The 17,467-nt window shown below is 41.8% G+C and overlaps 1 protein-coding gene across 13 annotated transcripts in view; it reads right to left on the reverse strand.

The window, feature by feature from the left end:
* The window catches only part of MBD1 (methyl-CpG binding domain protein 1), a 71,567-nt gene that overhangs the window by 5,919 nt on the left and 48,181 nt on the right, over positions 1 to 17,467 (reverse strand). For 12 of the 13 annotated variants that reach the window (XM_063294010.1, XM_063294011.1, XM_063294009.1 and 9 more), the window contains 2 exons: positions 1,942 to 2,178; positions 605 to 715 (listed from right to left, as the gene is read on the reverse strand). In XM_063294010.1, the coding sequence (XP_063150080.1) occupies positions 605 to 715; positions 1,942 to 2,178 (348 nt within the window). The remainder of the gene's footprint in view (positions 1 to 604; positions 716 to 1,941; positions 2,179 to 17,467) is intronic. The other variant, XM_063294019.1, reaches the window with a different exon arrangement.

Consider the following 17,467-nt stretch of genomic DNA (forward strand, 5'->3'; position numbering starts at 1 on the left):
CAAGTCTCCTTGAACCATCTCTTTAAATGTGTGGGCCCAGAAATATTTCTTGTACGGTTGGGAATCCATGAAACTACCAGCCATAAGAACGTAAGCACATAAGTAGTTCCCTGCTGGACTGGACCCCTGGCCCATCTAGTCCAGTAGTCTGTTCTCACAGTGGCCAACCAACTGCACAAGAAAATCCACTTGTCTCCCAGCAGATGGCCTTCAGTGGCAGTCACACTGCCATCAAGTCTAACAGTCAATGACTTCTATGAATTGGTCCAAGTGTTTTTTGAAACCAGCCAAACCCCGGTGAAATAATATGAAAACAAAGGATTGAGAGATCAGAATTTTTTCCAGGTCAAAACTTGGCAAGCATCTAATTACAATTCAGCTCCTTTGTTCAGTTCTGAATGGGAAGGCTTGCTAATTCTGTACAGTCTACATCATTTTTATCAATTCAGTTAGTGACATCCTTTCCCTTTGTCCTGCACTTCCATATTCACTCTAGTAGAGAGCAGAAGGAGGACTTGAATTATAACTGAAAATCATTTTACAAGCAAGCAACCAGAACACTAAGATAATTTGACAAGAAGATATACCTTAAGCTACAGCTTACCGGAGAGTCATTGGATGACTGGCAATCCCCACCTGGTTCTGCATGTTTTTGCTTGATTTTGGGAGAGGTGGCAATAAGGAGATTGACTGCAGGCAGTTTGGTAACTGGATCCTATGAGATACATTATACCAAAATATTAAGAGTCCATAAATGAAGAGGTTTTAAACCTGAATATTTCAAGCCATATAAAAGGTGCAATTTTTAAAAGAGGCACAGGAACACTCTCTACCACAAACAGTATGTAACTGCTGCTATTGCTCAAGCCCAACCGTGCCATGTTAGCATGTTCATTCAATAATTCATTACTCAAGAAAAAAGCTTGCTCAGGACACAAACCCCTGTGTAAGATCACTCTCTGCTTGACTTTTGAAAACCAGATGATGCATACAAACAGAATTTAAAAAAACAAAACACCATACTTTAAATATGATATTGTGTGGGACTAAAGGTCAACAAAGGCCTTGTAGTTTCAAAGGAATACATGTCTGGCACAACAGCGAATCTACAATTTTTGTATCTGTGTATTACGAAAAAAGAGAAGGATAACTTGAAAAACTCAGTTTTGTTTGAAATTTGAAAACAGTATTGGTGCAGCCATGAGAAGCTCAACAAATTTAGGATGGGACCTAAATGTGTGGCTTCCACATGCCCATCCCCAATTTTAAAGGAAGAAAATTGGTAAATATTAATGTAGTATATTGGAAAGCATTTGCAATGAAGTGTTTTTAAGAAAAATCAACAGCAAACAATGACCTCATAAAGGCTAACCAAAAGTAGCTTATGGAAACGGTAAGTACAAAAATGCCAGGTCCCAATCCCTGTCTTAGCCAAATATACAGCAGTTAAGGGTGAAAAGCCAGTGCATCCAGAGATGTCCATGTTGTTTAGGTCAAACTCATGATATCCTTTCAGGATGCAACAGCCTTTTAAAATCTACAAAGCATTAGACGTTCAGGATGTTGTCATCCAACTTTCCCAATGCTCTCCCTCCCCCCAACTTTACGAAACATTATTAATCAAAGATCTTTAGCAAGCTATTTGAGTCTATTTCAGTGATCAGATGCTGAATTTTGTTTAACTTTTGTTGAATTTTTGTTTTATTGCTACTTTAACCTTTTTCATGACATATCCAAAAGCTAACATTCTGTTTTTACTTCAGTGTTACTCTATTTTCAGGCAGGTACAAACAAAAAGGCCTAACAAATATAGCAACTCCCACCGCCATTCCCTAAGCATGCAGCCCCAACATTTGACATTTCAACTGGCAAAACGGGAGCCAATAACGTTTAAGGGAGGAACAGTCATAAGCGTCTTAAAAGGGACCAGCTGTCACCCACCTTTCCTAGGACCCAGGTGTGTGGGATGGGGTGGCGAGGTACATTTTGCTCTTGCTTGATATGCGGTGGCACGATGGAGCACTCCTCTGTAGGTTCTTGGGAGGCAAAGGAGACGGTTTTCTCTGGTTCCTTCTTCAGCTCCACTGGTGGTGGCTGTTGCTGCTGCTCCTGTTGCTTAGGCTTCTCTAAGCCCAGGGACTTGGGCACCTCAGTCCACTCAGTGGTTGAAGAGGATTCCTTCAGTAACACGGGAAAGGAAAGTAAGAGGCATAAGTCACCTTACACTGGCTCAGCCTATTTGTCCATCTAATTCAGAATCGTATGTGACAACTAATAGTGTTGTTCCAGGTCAGGAAGAAATAATCCCAGTTAAGGGTTGTCCAGCACATTCAACTGGAGATACAAAGGGCTGAACCTGGATGTCCTAACAGCCAGGAAACACGCTGAGACAAGGAACTGGTCTCTAATGTTTATTGCTAGTACATAACAGGAATCCTAACAAACTGAAGAAGCGTGGGAAAAACCCAGACATATAAACCCCAAAGGCTAAGGCGGTCCCGATCTGTGTCTCTTTGAATGGCTGACCAATTCCTCAGTGCTACGCATGCGCTTAACAGTCTGGATGGGAGCCCCCTGCTCGCCATCCTTACTCATGACACTGGAACTGTTCCACAAGCAAATGTACAGTGCCCCTCCCTAAACGTTTTTGTATAGGTAGTCCTCACTTACCAACAGTAATTGGGACTGGGAACTCTGTTGCTAAGCAACACAATTGTAAGGCGCAGTGTCACATGACCGCGCCGACTTACGACAGCAGTTCTGGCAGTCCCAGTTGCCATCAGTAGTCAAATTCTATGCAGTCGCAGCATCCCGCAATCGCCATTTGCAACCTCCTGCTGGCTTCCCCACTGACTTTGCTTTCAGAAGCCAGCAGTGAAGGTTTCAAATGGTGGTCACATGAAACGGGACACGGCAATATTGTATTGCAAGCCAGCTACCAGTGCCTGAATTGTAATCACGTGACTGTGGGGGCACTGCAATGGCCACAACTATGAGGACCCCTTGTAAGTCCCCCTCGTTCAGCACCATCGTAACTTTGAACAGTCGCTGAACAAGTGGATGTTCAGCGAGGACTTTCTGTACCTCCGTATATAAAACCAGAATTTAATGCAGGGTGGTAGCATAAGCATCTAGCTGCTTCAACTGTTGAAATTTTAAGTCTTTATAAAATCTCAGAAGCCAAGAGCTTGTCACTGAAAATGGGAAGGGGGTGGGGAATGGACAAATGCTTTTTTTACTTTACCTCTATAGAACAGAAACCAGCAAGCTTTGGAGCACTATTTCATGTGATGTCCCAGGCGTCCCTCTCGCCATATTTTTAAAAATCATCCAAAATCTAACAAGATTTTGATAATCTCTTTTATAAGTGTGGTGAAATATTTCAACGTTCCAGCCATTAAAAGAAAAAAGCAAAATGGCTAAGTTGTTGCAAACAGTGTTTTATGATTCAGATTCCTGTTGCAAATATTAAGTGGAGAGCACAGAAATTCGGTCATATAGCCCCCTGAGAGTTCTTGCTCTCAGTCTTACTTACCTTTTTCTCTCCCAACCCCCAATCTGCAAGGTAACTGCCATAGTCCAAGTCAGTATATTTTCGCACACCAAAGGGTTGTTTATACCCACCACACACAATCACACAGTGTGTGTTTGTGTGTATAATTTTATTAAAGATTTTAAGAAAGAAGATAACAACTAATACAAATGTAGAGTGAGAAAAAGAAAAGAAGAAGAAACAAATCAATGAAAGAGCTAAAAGTGCAAACAAAAAGGAAAAAGGAAAAGGAAAGTAGAAAAGAAAGAAAAAAGATACAAAGAAGTTGCTTCCGATCTTCTTCACAAAAGCTATTAAGTACAATCACTGTATAAATATGTCTTGCTCTATGGTTACAACACAACTCTCTTTTTTCTACATTCTATTCTGACTAATCATCAAAACCATAAATCATAAATCATGTGCACCATCCTCCTGCCCAAAAAAGAAACTGCAAGGCAGATAGGGGCACAGCTAGGAAAAAGTGTATGTTTGAAGATCAAGATGGGGATGATAGGGCAAGTTGGGTACCTAAAAAGCTAATGGCAAAATGGCTGGATTTTAAAGCTGGTACACACAACTATCTAGATCTCAGGACACTGCAATCATATTTTTTACTAAAAAGCATAGAAAAAAATTGTCATTATCAGAATAGAATTGCTTTACCTTGCTCAAACATTAGCCATTCACTATAGCACTCAATCCATATTTCTCTGCTCTCAACTGGATTACCCTATTTTTTCTTAGACAAAACATCTATTTCTAGAAGAAAACCCTCCCTGACCCGCACTGTGCCTCTCAGGTACCCCTCACACCCTTGTGCTCCCTTCCCATGATTTATGGGGATTTATCTATTAACATTTATCTATTAACTTCAGCAAAGGATCATTACCTTGTTGTGGTGCTGGAACTTGAGCACCACAGTGATGCCATGAGCTAAACCGTGAAGGGCCACCCGAGACGGGAAGGTCATGACAGAGAGGTCAGACTAAATGCGATCCCTGGGGAAGGTAAAGGCAACCCACCCAGTATTCTTGCCGTGAAAACTAAATGGATCAGCACAACCAGAGATATGTCGGTATACCATCGGAAGATGAGACACCCAGGTCAGAAGATGGTCAAAATGCTACTGGGGAGGAACAGAGGATGAGTTCAACTAGCCCCAGATGTGATGACGCAGCTAGCTCAAAGCCAAAAGGACAGAAAACCAAGAAGGCAAAATGGCTGTCTGCTGAGACACTAGAAGTAGCCCAAGAAAGAAGGAAAGCAAAAGGCAACAGTGATAGGGGGAGATATGCCCAATTAAATGCAAAATTCCAGAGGTTAGCCAGAAGAGATAAGGAATTATTTTTAAACAAGCAATGCGCGCAAGTGGAAGAAGACAATAGAATAGGAAGGACAAGAGACCTCTTCCAGAAAATTAGAAACATCGGAGGTAAATTCCAGGCAAAAATGGGTATGATCAAAAACAAAGATGGCAAGGACCTAACAGAAGAAGAAGAGATCAAGAAAAGGTGGCAAGAATATACGGAAGACCTGTATAGGAAGGATAACAATATCGGGGATAGCTTTGACTGTGTGGTCAGTGAGCTAGAGCCAGACATCCTGAAGAGTGAGGTTGAATGGGCCTTAAGAAGCATTGCTAATAACAAGGCAGCAGGAGACAATGGCATCCCAGCTGAACTGTTCAAAACCTTGCAAGATGATGCTGTCAAGGTAATGCATGCTATATGCCAGCAAATTTGGAAAACACAAGAATGGCCATCAGACTGGAAAAAATCAACCTATATCCCCATACCAAAAAAGGGAAACACTAAAGAATGTTCAAACTATCGAACAGTGGCACTTACTTCACATGCCAGTAAGGTAATGCTCAAGATCCTGCAAGGTAGACTTCAGCAATTCACGGAGCAAGAATTGCCAGATGTACAAGCTGGGTTTAGAAAAGGCAGAGGAACTAGGGACCAAATTGCCAATATCCGCTGGATAATGGAAAAAGCCAGGGAGTTTCAGAAAAACATCTATTTCTGTTTTATTGACTATGCTAAAGCCTTTGACTGTGTGGACCATAACAAATTGTGGCAAGTTCTTAGCGGTATGGGGATACCAAGTCATCTTGTCTGCCTCCTGAGGAATCTGTATAACGACCAAGTAGCAACAGTAAGAACAGACCACGGAACAACGGACTGGTTTAAGATTGGGAAAGGAGTACGGCAGGGTTGTATACTCTCACCCTATCTATTCAACTTGTACGCAGAACACATCATGCGACGTGCTGGGCTTGAGGAATCCAAGGCTGGAGTTAAAATTGCTGGAAGAAACTTTAACCATCTCAGATATGCAGATGATACCACTTTGATGGCTGAAAGTGAAGAGGAACTGAGGAGCCTTATGATGAAGGTGAAAGAAGAAAGTGCAAAAGCTGGCCTGCAGCTAAACCTCAAAAAAACCAAGATTATGGCAACCAGCTTGATTGATAACTGTCAAATAGAGGGAGAAAACGTAGAGGCAGTGAAAGACTTTGTATTTCTAGGTGCGAAGATTACTGCAGATGCTGACTGCAGTCAAGAAATCAGAAGTCGTTTAATCCTTGGGAGAAGAGCAATGACAAATCTCAATAAAATGGTTAAGAGCAGAGGCATCATGCTGACAACAAAGGTCCGCATGGTTAAAGCAATGGTATTCCCCGTAGTAACATATGGCTGCGAGAGCTGGACCACAAAGAAGGCTGAGAGAAGGAAGATCGATGCTTTGGAACTGTGGTGTTGGAGGAAAATTCTGAGAGTGCCTTGGACTGCAAGAAGATCAAAACAGTCCATACTCCAGGAAATAAAGCCAGACTGCTCACTTGAGGGAATGATATTAAAGGCAAAACTGAAATACTTTGGCCACATAATGAGAAGACGGGACACCCTGGAGAAGATGCTGATGCTAGGGAGAGTGGAGGGCAAAAGGAAGAGGGGCCGACCAAGGGCAAAATGGATAGATGATATTCTAGAGGTGACGGACTCGTCCCTGGGGGAGCTGGGGGTGTTGATGACCGACAGGAAGCTCTGGCGTGGGCTGGTCCATGAAGTCACAAAGAGTCGGAAGTGACTGAATGAATAAACAATAAATCTAGTAATATCCAAATCAATCTGTTTTAAATGTTTCAACATGTTTATTTCCACATATTCAGAAATATTTTTAGAAATATAAAGTCTCAAATATTTAATCAGAAATCACAAAACCAACGTTTTACATACAGGTGGTCCTTGTTTAGCAACTGCCTCAGACAGTGACCATTCGCAGTTACAACAGTTATGAAAAAGTAACTTTGTGACCAATGCCCGCATTTACAACCTTCGCAGCATCTCTCTCTCAGTCACATGTTCGCCATTATAGTCAGCACGCGTTGTCCTGTGTAAACTTGTAAGCACAGTCACTGTCATGTGATTTTTCACTTAGTGACTGCTTCACTTAACAATCAAGTTGCCAGTCCCAATTTCAATCGCTAAACGAGGACCACCTGTACTTGTACTGACATATAAGAGCCTAAAGGAAGTTAGCAAGACTTATCCAATTAATCTTATAGTACAGAATATTTTCGAAAATACTGCACCACCTGTATAAAAATGGACAGAGATGTAGAATACTTAACTAGAATTAAGTAGAATTGCTAAATTATCATCATCATATAAAAATAATTTATATTCACAGTTCACCAAATTAATACCCATAATATCCAAAGACTGCCTTACAATAATAGATAATTTAATTATCTATTTAATTTGTATATAATTTAATTTGCATATTTAAAGGCACAAATACCTACACACTTTGGAATTACATTCACTGAAAAACATACTAAATTCTAGGAAAGAGAAGAAGAGAAAAAGAACATTACACTACATAATATAGGGCCATGGTGGCTCAGTGGTTAAGACGCAGAGTCAGAGGACCATTAAGGTCGGCAGCTTGGCAGTTTGAAACCTGAGAGTGCGAGCTGTGTGACAGAATGAGCTCCCGTCAACTTGTCCCAACTCCTGCTAACCTAGCAGTTCAAAAGCATGCAAACGCAAGTAGATAAATAGGTACCTGTTAGCACCTGGCTGGATGGCTCGAGGAGCTGACGGATTGCTGGACACCAATTAATTTCAAAAATGCGTGCCAAAATTTAGAAGTAAATTGGACGCCTCTGTCGGAAATTACACGCGCGGGACACCCGTGAATTTTATAGATATGCGTTAGAAATAGCTTGGCTAATTGCTGAGCAGTTGGGATTTTAGTACACGGTATAAAATGAGCCTGCTTGGAAAACAAATCAATGACAGTCCAATAACAGTCTTGTTTTTACTCTCAGGTAAATCCACAATGAAATCCATGGCGATTTCTTTCCATGGAACCTTGGGGAAGGCTACGGGTTGTAAAAGTCCTTGAGGTTTCCCCCCCTTTCTCTTCGCTTGGGCACAGACATGGCATGATGTGAGGTAGGACTGTACATCAGCACGAAGGGAGGGCCACCAAAATTGGCACCTCACCAAGTGGAGAGTTTTTGTGAAGACAAAATGACCTGCAGATTTAATATGGGAATGGTGCAAAATTGTCTGGCGAAGAGATTCAGGCATGTAGATTTTGTCGTTACAATACCAGATGTTGTCAATTTCAGTTAATTGGGCTTTGTTACATTGTAGCCAGGGATCGTTAGGGAGCGCCTGAAGCAGTTCTTCTTTTAGGTCAGACTGCACTTTCACTTTCCGGGCTACTGCTTGTTTGCACGTTACACAAGCCATCCCAAGCTGCTTCTGAGAGAAAACTGTGCCTACAATTTGAGCTTGGGCAGTGTGATACTGCGGGAGGTGAGAAAGTGCATCAGCAAGAAAGTTTCTCTTTCCCGGAAGGAAATTTAGGGTAAAATTAAAACAGCTAAAAGATTGAGCCCAATGAATTTGTTTGCCATTCAATTTCCTGGGGGTTTGTAAAGCTTGGAGGTTTTTGTGATCAGTCCAAACCTCAAAGGGATAAAGAGCACCCTCTAGCAAATGCCTCCAATGTGTGAGAGCAGTCTTTACAGCAAAAGCTTCTTTTTTCCAAATTGGCCAGTTGCGCTCAGAGTCAGAAAATTTGTGTGAGAGGTAAGCGCAGGGGCGGGGGAAACCTGTTTCATATTTTTGAACCAAAACTCCCCGACAGCTGAGTCAGAAGCATCTGCTTGCACAATAAAGGGGCGAGTTGGGTCTGGGTGGGCTAGAATGGGTTCTCTAGTAAAAAGAAGCTTTAAACGGTCAAAAGCTGCTTGACATTCAGAAGTCCAGGCAAGTCTAGCCCCTGGGGAGGTAACTTTCCGGGTTTCCCCCCCTCCCTCTAGTTTTCAACAAGTCAGTTAGAGAAAAAGCAATCTGAGCAAATTGGGGGATAAAATTTCTATAGAAATTCGCAAAGCCTAGAAAACTTTGAAGTTGATGCCTGGTGCGAGGGGGTTCCCACCCCATGATGTCTTGTACTTTGGCAGGATCCATTTCGACCCCCTTGGAAGAAATACAATAGCCCAAATAGTCCAGCTGGGACTTGTGGAACTCGCATTTAGAGAGCTTGGCATACAGCTTAGCATCTCCCAGTTTGCGCAAGACTTTCTTGACAAGCTGAACGTGGTCTTCGAAGTTGTCAGAATAAATTAAAATGTCGTCTAAGTAAACCAGAACTCCTTTGTACAAATGCTCATGGAGGACCTCATTGATATATTGCATAAACACTCCAGGGCCCCCCGCTAACCCACATGGGAGGACTTTGTACTGATAAGAACCTAGAGGGCAGTTAAATGCTGTTTTCCATTCATCCCCCTCCCAAATTCAAATTCTAAAGTAGGCTTCTCTGAGGTCAAGTTTGGTAAATACTTTTCCCTTCGATAGGTGTGATAGCATATCTTTCATTAAGGGGAGAGGGTACTGATTGTTTATTGAGATGGCATTTATTCTACGGTAATCCGTGCAGAGTCTCAGAGAGCCATCTTTCTTCGCCCGGAAGAGCACCGGGGCTGCCAAAGGTGAATTGGCAGGCTCAATGAACACCCTCTCTAAGTTTTTGTCAATAAATTCCCTTAGAACTTGTTTCTCAGTTTCTGACATGGCATACATTTTAGGCTTAGGTAGTTTAGCCTTCGGGTCAATTTCAATGGCACAGTCAGTTTTTCTGTGAGGAGGCAACTGGTCACACTCCTTCTCATCGAAGACATCAAGAAAGTTTGTATATTCGGGTGGAATGTCGGGCTGTGCCAGAGGTTCCGCTGCAGGGGTGTGGTTGAGGAGGGTGCCGGTTACATTCTGCCCTGGTTGTAGTACAGTAAAGAGGTTGCTAGCCCCATTTTTAAACAATAAAGCACCTGAGTCCCAATCAATTTGTGGCTTTCTACTCTTTAGCCATGGGAGTCCCAGGATGATAGAATAGTTGGCAATAGGGGCTACAATAAATTGCAAGGTTTCTTTATGCCCCTCCAACCTCATGGCCAAAGTGTCAGTCCAGAATTCCACGGGACCCCCGAGGGCAACTGAACCATCCATCTGAGTGAAAATAATGGGACGTTTTAGTCTCTTGGTTTTAAGGCTCAGCATGTCAATTAGGGCAGGGTGTATCAAGCATTTTGTGCACCCAAATATAGCTGTCAGATTGGCTTTGTGCCGGGTTCTTAAGTTTTTTAGTTCTACTTTCACCAGCAAGGTGGGGCAATCATCACTCACCAGAGGGTCTTCTTCGTTGTCTATCTCTGAAGTAGGCACATTGTGCCCTGGAGTTTTCACCTGCTCGCGGACGCGATTTAGAACAGGTGAAATTTGTTTCCCACCAGCTCCAGTTCCTCCTGTTCGGAGTCTTTGCCTGAGTCAATCAGAGACTTCACATCTGGATCCTTTCAGGCCAGCGCCGATGCAGCTGCTGCCTTGCGTCTAGTCGATGGGGTTTTAGTCGATTTGGCTGCTCCTTTCAGTGCATCTGGGCATTCTGCTGCTCTGTGGGTGTCCTTCCCACATTTGAAACAGCTGCCTCTCTTTCCTGGCCGGTCTTTCCAATCATCCTTGTCACAGAAGAGTTTTTCCTGGGTGAAGGGAAATTGACCTTGGGCTACAGTATTTCTTCCCATCGTTTGCGCTCGGAGTTGCCAACAGAATTGGTATTGGGTATTCTCTACCTCCCCTGCTAGGCAGATCCAGTCCTTCAAAGGGGGGGGGGGGTCTCCGTGGCAGAGAGCCCATCTCAGGATTTCTGGCTGCAAGCCCCCTTTGAAGTAATCAATCTTAGTGGTTTCCGACCAGTCCATAACTTTTCCGGCAAGAGCTTTGAACTCCATGGCATACTCTGCCATGGTTCTTCCCCCTTGCCTAAGTTGCTGGATACCTATCTTTGCCCTCATCTTGTCAAGTGGGTCCTCAAACTGGTCTCTCAGTGTCCTCATGAATTCACACAGGCTGCTCAGCTCCAGGGCCATGGCATCATGCAATTGCACAAACCACTCAGCCGCAGGTCCCCGGAGTCTGGCGCCTACCTGGCTCACTTTCTTGTACTCAGTGGGAAAGCAAGATCCATCTTCCTTCATGTATATGGACATGTTTGTCAAGAAGAATGCCAACTGTCGTGGGTCTCCATCGAACTTAACTTGTATGTCCTTCGGGGTCGCAACCGGTGTCACCCCACTGGGCAGAGCTCTCCCCCAGTCACCTTGGCTCTCTGGATGGCCTCCACTCCGCCAGCGCCTCACTGGGGATTCGAAATCCCGGGTTGGGGTTAGGGTATGCCATTTTCCTCGTGAGTCTGGCGACGCCACTCTGGATAGCTGAGTTGAGATTTCTGCCAAGGGGTACGCCATGGTCTCCAGGGTTCTCGATACCTGCTGCAACACCACTTCCATGGCAGACATCCTCGCCTCCAAGTTCCGCATTTCTTGTGGAGTTCCATTGGGGTCAGGAATGGTTCCATGCGACCCCGGACTCTGCACCCTTACTTGTGCCTCCACAGGTGGAGGGGCCCTTCCCTCTTCTTCTCTGGCACCAATCTGGGAAGGACCCATCTGTGGTTCTTCGATAATAATGCTCGGCGTCTGAGGCTCTCTTACGAAATTGAGGGAGTGGAGGGTACTTTCCAACTCTGTAGTGTTGAGCCAGGGTTCCATCTCACACTCGCTGTCTCTGCTCCCCGAGCTCTCCTCCGTCTCAATTTTTTCTTCTTCTACTTTGGCATACAGCATTGTCCTCTCCGATGATGGTAAAGGTGATGGCTGCTTAGCCTGGGATTTTCCGTGTTTAGGCATGGTTCGTCAACTCTCAGCTGATTACTTGCTCAGGAAGAGTTTTTGAAAAGATGGATTCACAGCTTAATGTCAGCACCTGATCATTGGAGCATTCACACAATCACAGTCAGGAGGCTGGGATTCCTTTAACTGTTTTAATGAAGCATAATGAACGGTACAGAAGGCAAGCTGAGAATAAAGATTTCCCACTCAAACCTAACTTAAAAACTACATCCCCTTAGTTAGTCCCCTTTCCCACGAAGCATGTCACTCCCCCTCCCATCCAGATGGTATTCCTGGCATATCTCAACCCCGTGTCCTTGATGTCCTCCATAGCCATAATAAACCACTTCACACTCCAACTTCACACCCCCTCCCATCTGGCAACACGGATTCCATTCCTTGGAGAAGGAAATGATGGGAGATGCTCCGATAAGGGTTTCTGTGAAACTTTGATCAGGGGGATCTGACAGTACCACTTCGGTGGGAAAAATAACAGGGACATTAAAACAGGAAGGAGCCCCCTCGGGTGTCCCCTGGGCAATGGTGATGTCACCAGCAAAGTGCCTTGGTAGGTGCCTCTGACATGAAACAAAAAAACACCACCACCATAATCTAGTAGAAGAGAAAGCTCTGGTCTAATCAACCAGCAGAAGACAGAGAAGCAAACTGGAACAGAGAGAAGAAGAAAGCACAAACACACAAAGGGTAACATCTTTACATAATCACCATACAGCCTGAATTGAGAGAAAACTCTTTCTCAACTGTTCTGTGATGATCAGTTCGAACTATGTTGAGAGGCAAATCGAGTGTCAAGGAAAGTTACTTCAGTGTGGAGGGGAGCTGTCTTCATCTGCGATGAAATCACAGTTCACATATACTAGACAAACTGTTTCAAGCCCTGTTCATAATTCTAATATGGAGTTGAATAAGAGAAATGTTCCCAGGAAAGGTTCGTTAAGATCTGAGGCTGGATCTTAGCACTAACAGAGATCTATATAACCGCTATTTTACCCTGTTACACTCTGGCTTTCTGATCAGAGGCTATAACCCAAGTCACTAACAGTATATGATCAGTCTGCTCAACAAATCACACAAATCCTTTGTGGTCTAAGTTAGGTCAAAACAGAATCAAGACAGCAAATTCTTACTGCTGGCTTTTCCTTGTTTCCTATAACTTTCAAACTCTGCAGCTATTTAGCTGAGAGTTACCGCTCACAATTGCAGCCAAATAAATGGGTGTTGAATTCATTTCTCCATCAGGAAGTAAAGAAAACTACTGCTAACCTTGGTAGGCAGTAAAATCCTTGCTAGAAAAAAGAAGCTTCCAACTTTCTCCAAATCGAAATGTTGACTACAGTCAGGAAGAAGTACGAAACTGAAAGAACTGGTTTCCTCAAAATATTTATGCCACGTAAAATAATGCTCCTTGGTTAATCCTGTGAAGGTTTGCCTATAATATGGTCTTGCCAGTTCCAGAATAAGGTATTCAGCCTGATCTTGTCATGAACTACAGATTAAAATTCAGGAGAAAATCATCCAGATATGGAGAAATGAGGGAAAGAGATAATACAAGATTTCTTAAGTTAAACGAACAGTGCAGAGACAGGGAAATGTTTTATTGTCTGTGCAATGCCAGATCTGAGACACCTGGAGGTAGATTCAGAACATGCAAGAGCAAGTATGGCTTATACAGCAACAGATGAATTTACACAAAGTCTTCTGCAGAAATCACACGTGGCTGGGTTCGTACAGCAACAAGCCATAAAACAAACAAATTATGGCACAACATAATACGTTAACCCCATCAATTGTGTTTAACGAATGAAATGCACTAGTATCTATGGTACTGATAACTGCTAACTTAAAAGACTTTAAAAACCACTTGGACCAATAGTTCCTTATTCTGTTTTACTGAAAACAAACTTAACCCCCAAAACAAATACAACCCTTTGAGACTTCCATTTATATCCTTCAGCTGAAGAACGGAGCTTTGTCCATCAAAACACAAACTCTGAATACAAACTGGAATTATAAGTTGCCACACAAATATCCCCTTTTCCTCTTTTACTGGACCACATCTTATTAGTCGGGCAACCTATCACTGTTTTTGGTCTCCTTCCTCCTCTACAACAAAAAAATTTCTAACTTAATTTTTTCTAAGGTTATATTCCTATAATAATAGGGAATGAAGTGTAAAAAAGTGAAGTGTATACTCCTATACATTAGGAGTATAGTTCATAGCTCGTGATTAATAATGAAGTTGGAACCCCACTGGGCAGAAATATATATCTGAACACCAAATTTGAATGACAAACAGAATTCCTGCTCTTCAAGACACACTGAACTAGGCAGTGCTTACTGACTGCAGAGACTATTAATTTCAATCTCTCAATATTTAGCAGCAATAAAAGGAAAAGTAGACTCTCTGAGTCATTTTATGTATTCATTCAGTCCTACCATGCCAAATTAGCAGAGACTGCTTCAGCAGGAAGTTCTGGATCTAAAAGTAACCAAGCTGCCTTTATCCAAAATCCTAATCTTAACAAATCAACTCCAGGGAAGGGTGCCCAAACTCAGAGAGAGCCTCCACCAGTGCATGAGAGACAAAGGGTCTGGAAGTAAAAACAATGATACCCTCCAAAATAATGAAGTTCCCTTACAGATCACTCTTTTTTTAATAGTAGTTTTATTGAATTACAATTACAATAATAAAAACTATTACAAACTAAAGAAAAGAGAAAAGAAAAAATAGAAGATGCAGAAAAGAAAAAATAGAAAGGAAAATAGAAAAGAAGGAAAAATTATAATTAAGAAAAAAATATATAAAGAAATGACTTCCCCCCTCATCACAACAAGTATAAACAATTTTAGTAACTTATCACCTTTTCTTAAAAAATATAACCAATGGTCTGTTCTTCCCATATCCCATCTCTTATCTATAAACAAATCCTTAAAGCCTTTCATTTCACACCTGATGTCAGCAAAAGTCCATTAAGGGTTACCAGAGATAACAACATTTTAACCTTGATCAAATAAACCAACTTTATATTCTTTCCTTTTACTTCTAACAATCTTGATCTTTAATTCCTTCAAATAATGTCCTAGAACTTGATTTCTTTTCATTTTTTCTTTGCCCCTTCTCACAAAATTCTTCAAAGCTTTAATAAGCCTCTTCTGTAAATTCAGTATAGAAAATTATCCAGGTCACTCTTTTGGTTTGTTATTTGTATACCCCTTTTAATTAAGACATCAGCTGGTTTCTTTTGTATGTCCAGTGTAACATCTTTTTCCATGTCATTCTTGTAGCCTATCATTTTTAAATCCATTTTCAAATCAGTCTCAATCTTGTCTGGTAAAATTTGTTCCTTTTCCATAACATCTTTTAAACTAGATAGAGACATACACTCTAATAATTAACTTCTGGGTCCTTTGTTCAAAAATATCCTTCAATATGTCCAATGTTAAAATATTTTGTGTCATTCTATATTTGTAAGTCGAGCTTGAGAGATCTTCTCCTTTAACTGTAATCTTTAGTTCATTCTAGTTCCCTCTAGTGTCCAATTTTTAAAGTCTTCTCTTTTTTTTTAAAGAATTCAAAACAAAAGTATTTTCCCACAGGAAGGATTCTTTATAATTAATTCCAAAATCTTGCTTCAAATTTATCTGGACCCTCAGTCCATTTGTGACTTTCTAAAATCAAAATTTTAATCACCCTTTTGCTGTTTATTCAAAAAAAATTTTTTTCAGTCCCTACACTTGTATTTAAAACAATGACTTCCATTAATGACTGAAGGAAACTCTCCCAGTGCTTTAAAACTTGTCAATCCTAAGGTTCTTAATAGCTGAAAAGCAGTTAACAAGCAATTTCCAAAAGTGATTAGAAAAGGAAGTATGCAAAGCCAGTGTCCTTTTAAAGGCACAGACTGTGGTTTGAGCAAGATGGCTATTCCTTCATCTCCCAGAAGTCTAAACCCACCAGAGACTACTGTCTTGCAATCTCCTAGTGAGAAGCAACTGTCTGGAGCACTTGTGGGTGATCTCAAGTCTTCTTCTTGTCCAGAGAAGAATTATGAAGAGCCAGTCTACTTGCCAGCTCTTCATTCCACTGTGGTCATCAGCTCCGCTTTTCAAAGGGCCATCTTCAGTCCGCCATTTCTTCCCCAAAAGTCGCCCTTACAGATAACTCTTAATAGATTCAATAGCGGCTGGTGGGGTTCAAAGAAAGCAATTCATTTCTCCTTATGCCAGTTACTTGGCTGTCATTATTACATGACTGAAAACTGTGCTGACTTTTAAGCATCCCTCAATTCCAAGCATAGTATTTACAGTGAAACCCTTTGGTACATGTTCTCTATATTTACAAAAAATGTATTTTTTGAGACACAGATTATTTCACTCTTGGAATTACATCAACAAGATGCCATCAGTATTTTAAACCTGGAAAAAAAGTGGCAGATGCAGATAAGCATGAACCAGTGAACTGGTAGTGCCTTTGAGAGCAGCCTCCTTAGATAATGAACCTCACATAATGACAGGAAAACAGATCGCTGTTGAGCCTCTGAAAGCAGGAGTAATTGACACTTTTGGACCTCTGTCAATTGTCTGTCTTTTGGAGCAGGAGGGTCTATTAAAGAAACTAGACAATCTTAAGTAAACTGTATCTGCAATGTCTGAAACGTAATTGAGGTGGTTTCCCCAACCCCTATAAATTGCTGCAGAAAACGGAAATATAGAGAAAGTGCCCCAAAGTCTTCTTTTAGGAAACATAGCATGCAGGCAAATTGCTCCTAGAGAGATTCAAGACAACTATCCTGCAAGCCATACCTAGAGCAGGTCAAGGGAGACTTTGTGGGATTTATGCATGCTAATTCCTACTTCCCTACAAATTCAAGTGCTCAATCTAAGTACAACCACTGGAACTGTATACAGTGGTAGCACTGCTTAAATTTAATATGAGTCTACTGCTTTTAATTAATATACATATTCCCCTCTGTGCATATGATCACAGATAATCCGTTTGGGCTGAAACAGGAACACATATAGAGAAATTTATTTATTTGTTTGTTTGTTTATTTTCTATCCTGCCTTTATTATTTTTTTATAAATAACTCAAGGCGGCGAACATACCTAATACTCCTTCCTCCTCCTATTTTCCCCACAACCACCACCCTGTGAGGTGAGTTGGGCTGAGAGAGAGGGACTGGCCCAAGGTCACCCAGCCGTATTTCATGCCTGAGGTGGGACTAGAACTCTCGGTCTCCTGGTTTCTAGCCCAGCATCTTAACCACTAGACCAAACTGGAATTACTGATTGCATTCCCTACAGCACACTTAATACTGTCTGGCAATTTTAATGCAGGAATTGGGGCAAACAACAAGGGAAACTGAATTATGAATTATTAATAGCATGACTTTTCCTGTCATGCTATTTTGCCATTGAAGCCAGATCAAGCCAAATCAACCTTAAAACAAAGAATTTTAAAAACAAATCAATTAGAATCTGCTGTTCACCTCCAGGATGTGAGGTGAACTGATAAACAATCAGTTTCAGGCTGCCCATCCCTGGAATAAAGAAACCCTGAGCTGATCAATCCTGACAATACATACACAACTAGATTAGATCTGGCAGCTAGACAACATGCATAAGCACACCAGCACACTTGCTCTTCCAAGCACTTT

Source organism: Candoia aspera, chromosome 2 (assembly GCF_035149785.1).
Source record: "Candoia aspera isolate rCanAsp1 chromosome 2, rCanAsp1.hap2, whole genome shotgun sequence".
In the NCBI taxonomy this organism is placed as follows: domain Eukaryota; kingdom Metazoa; phylum Chordata; class Lepidosauria; order Squamata; family Boidae; genus Candoia; species Candoia aspera.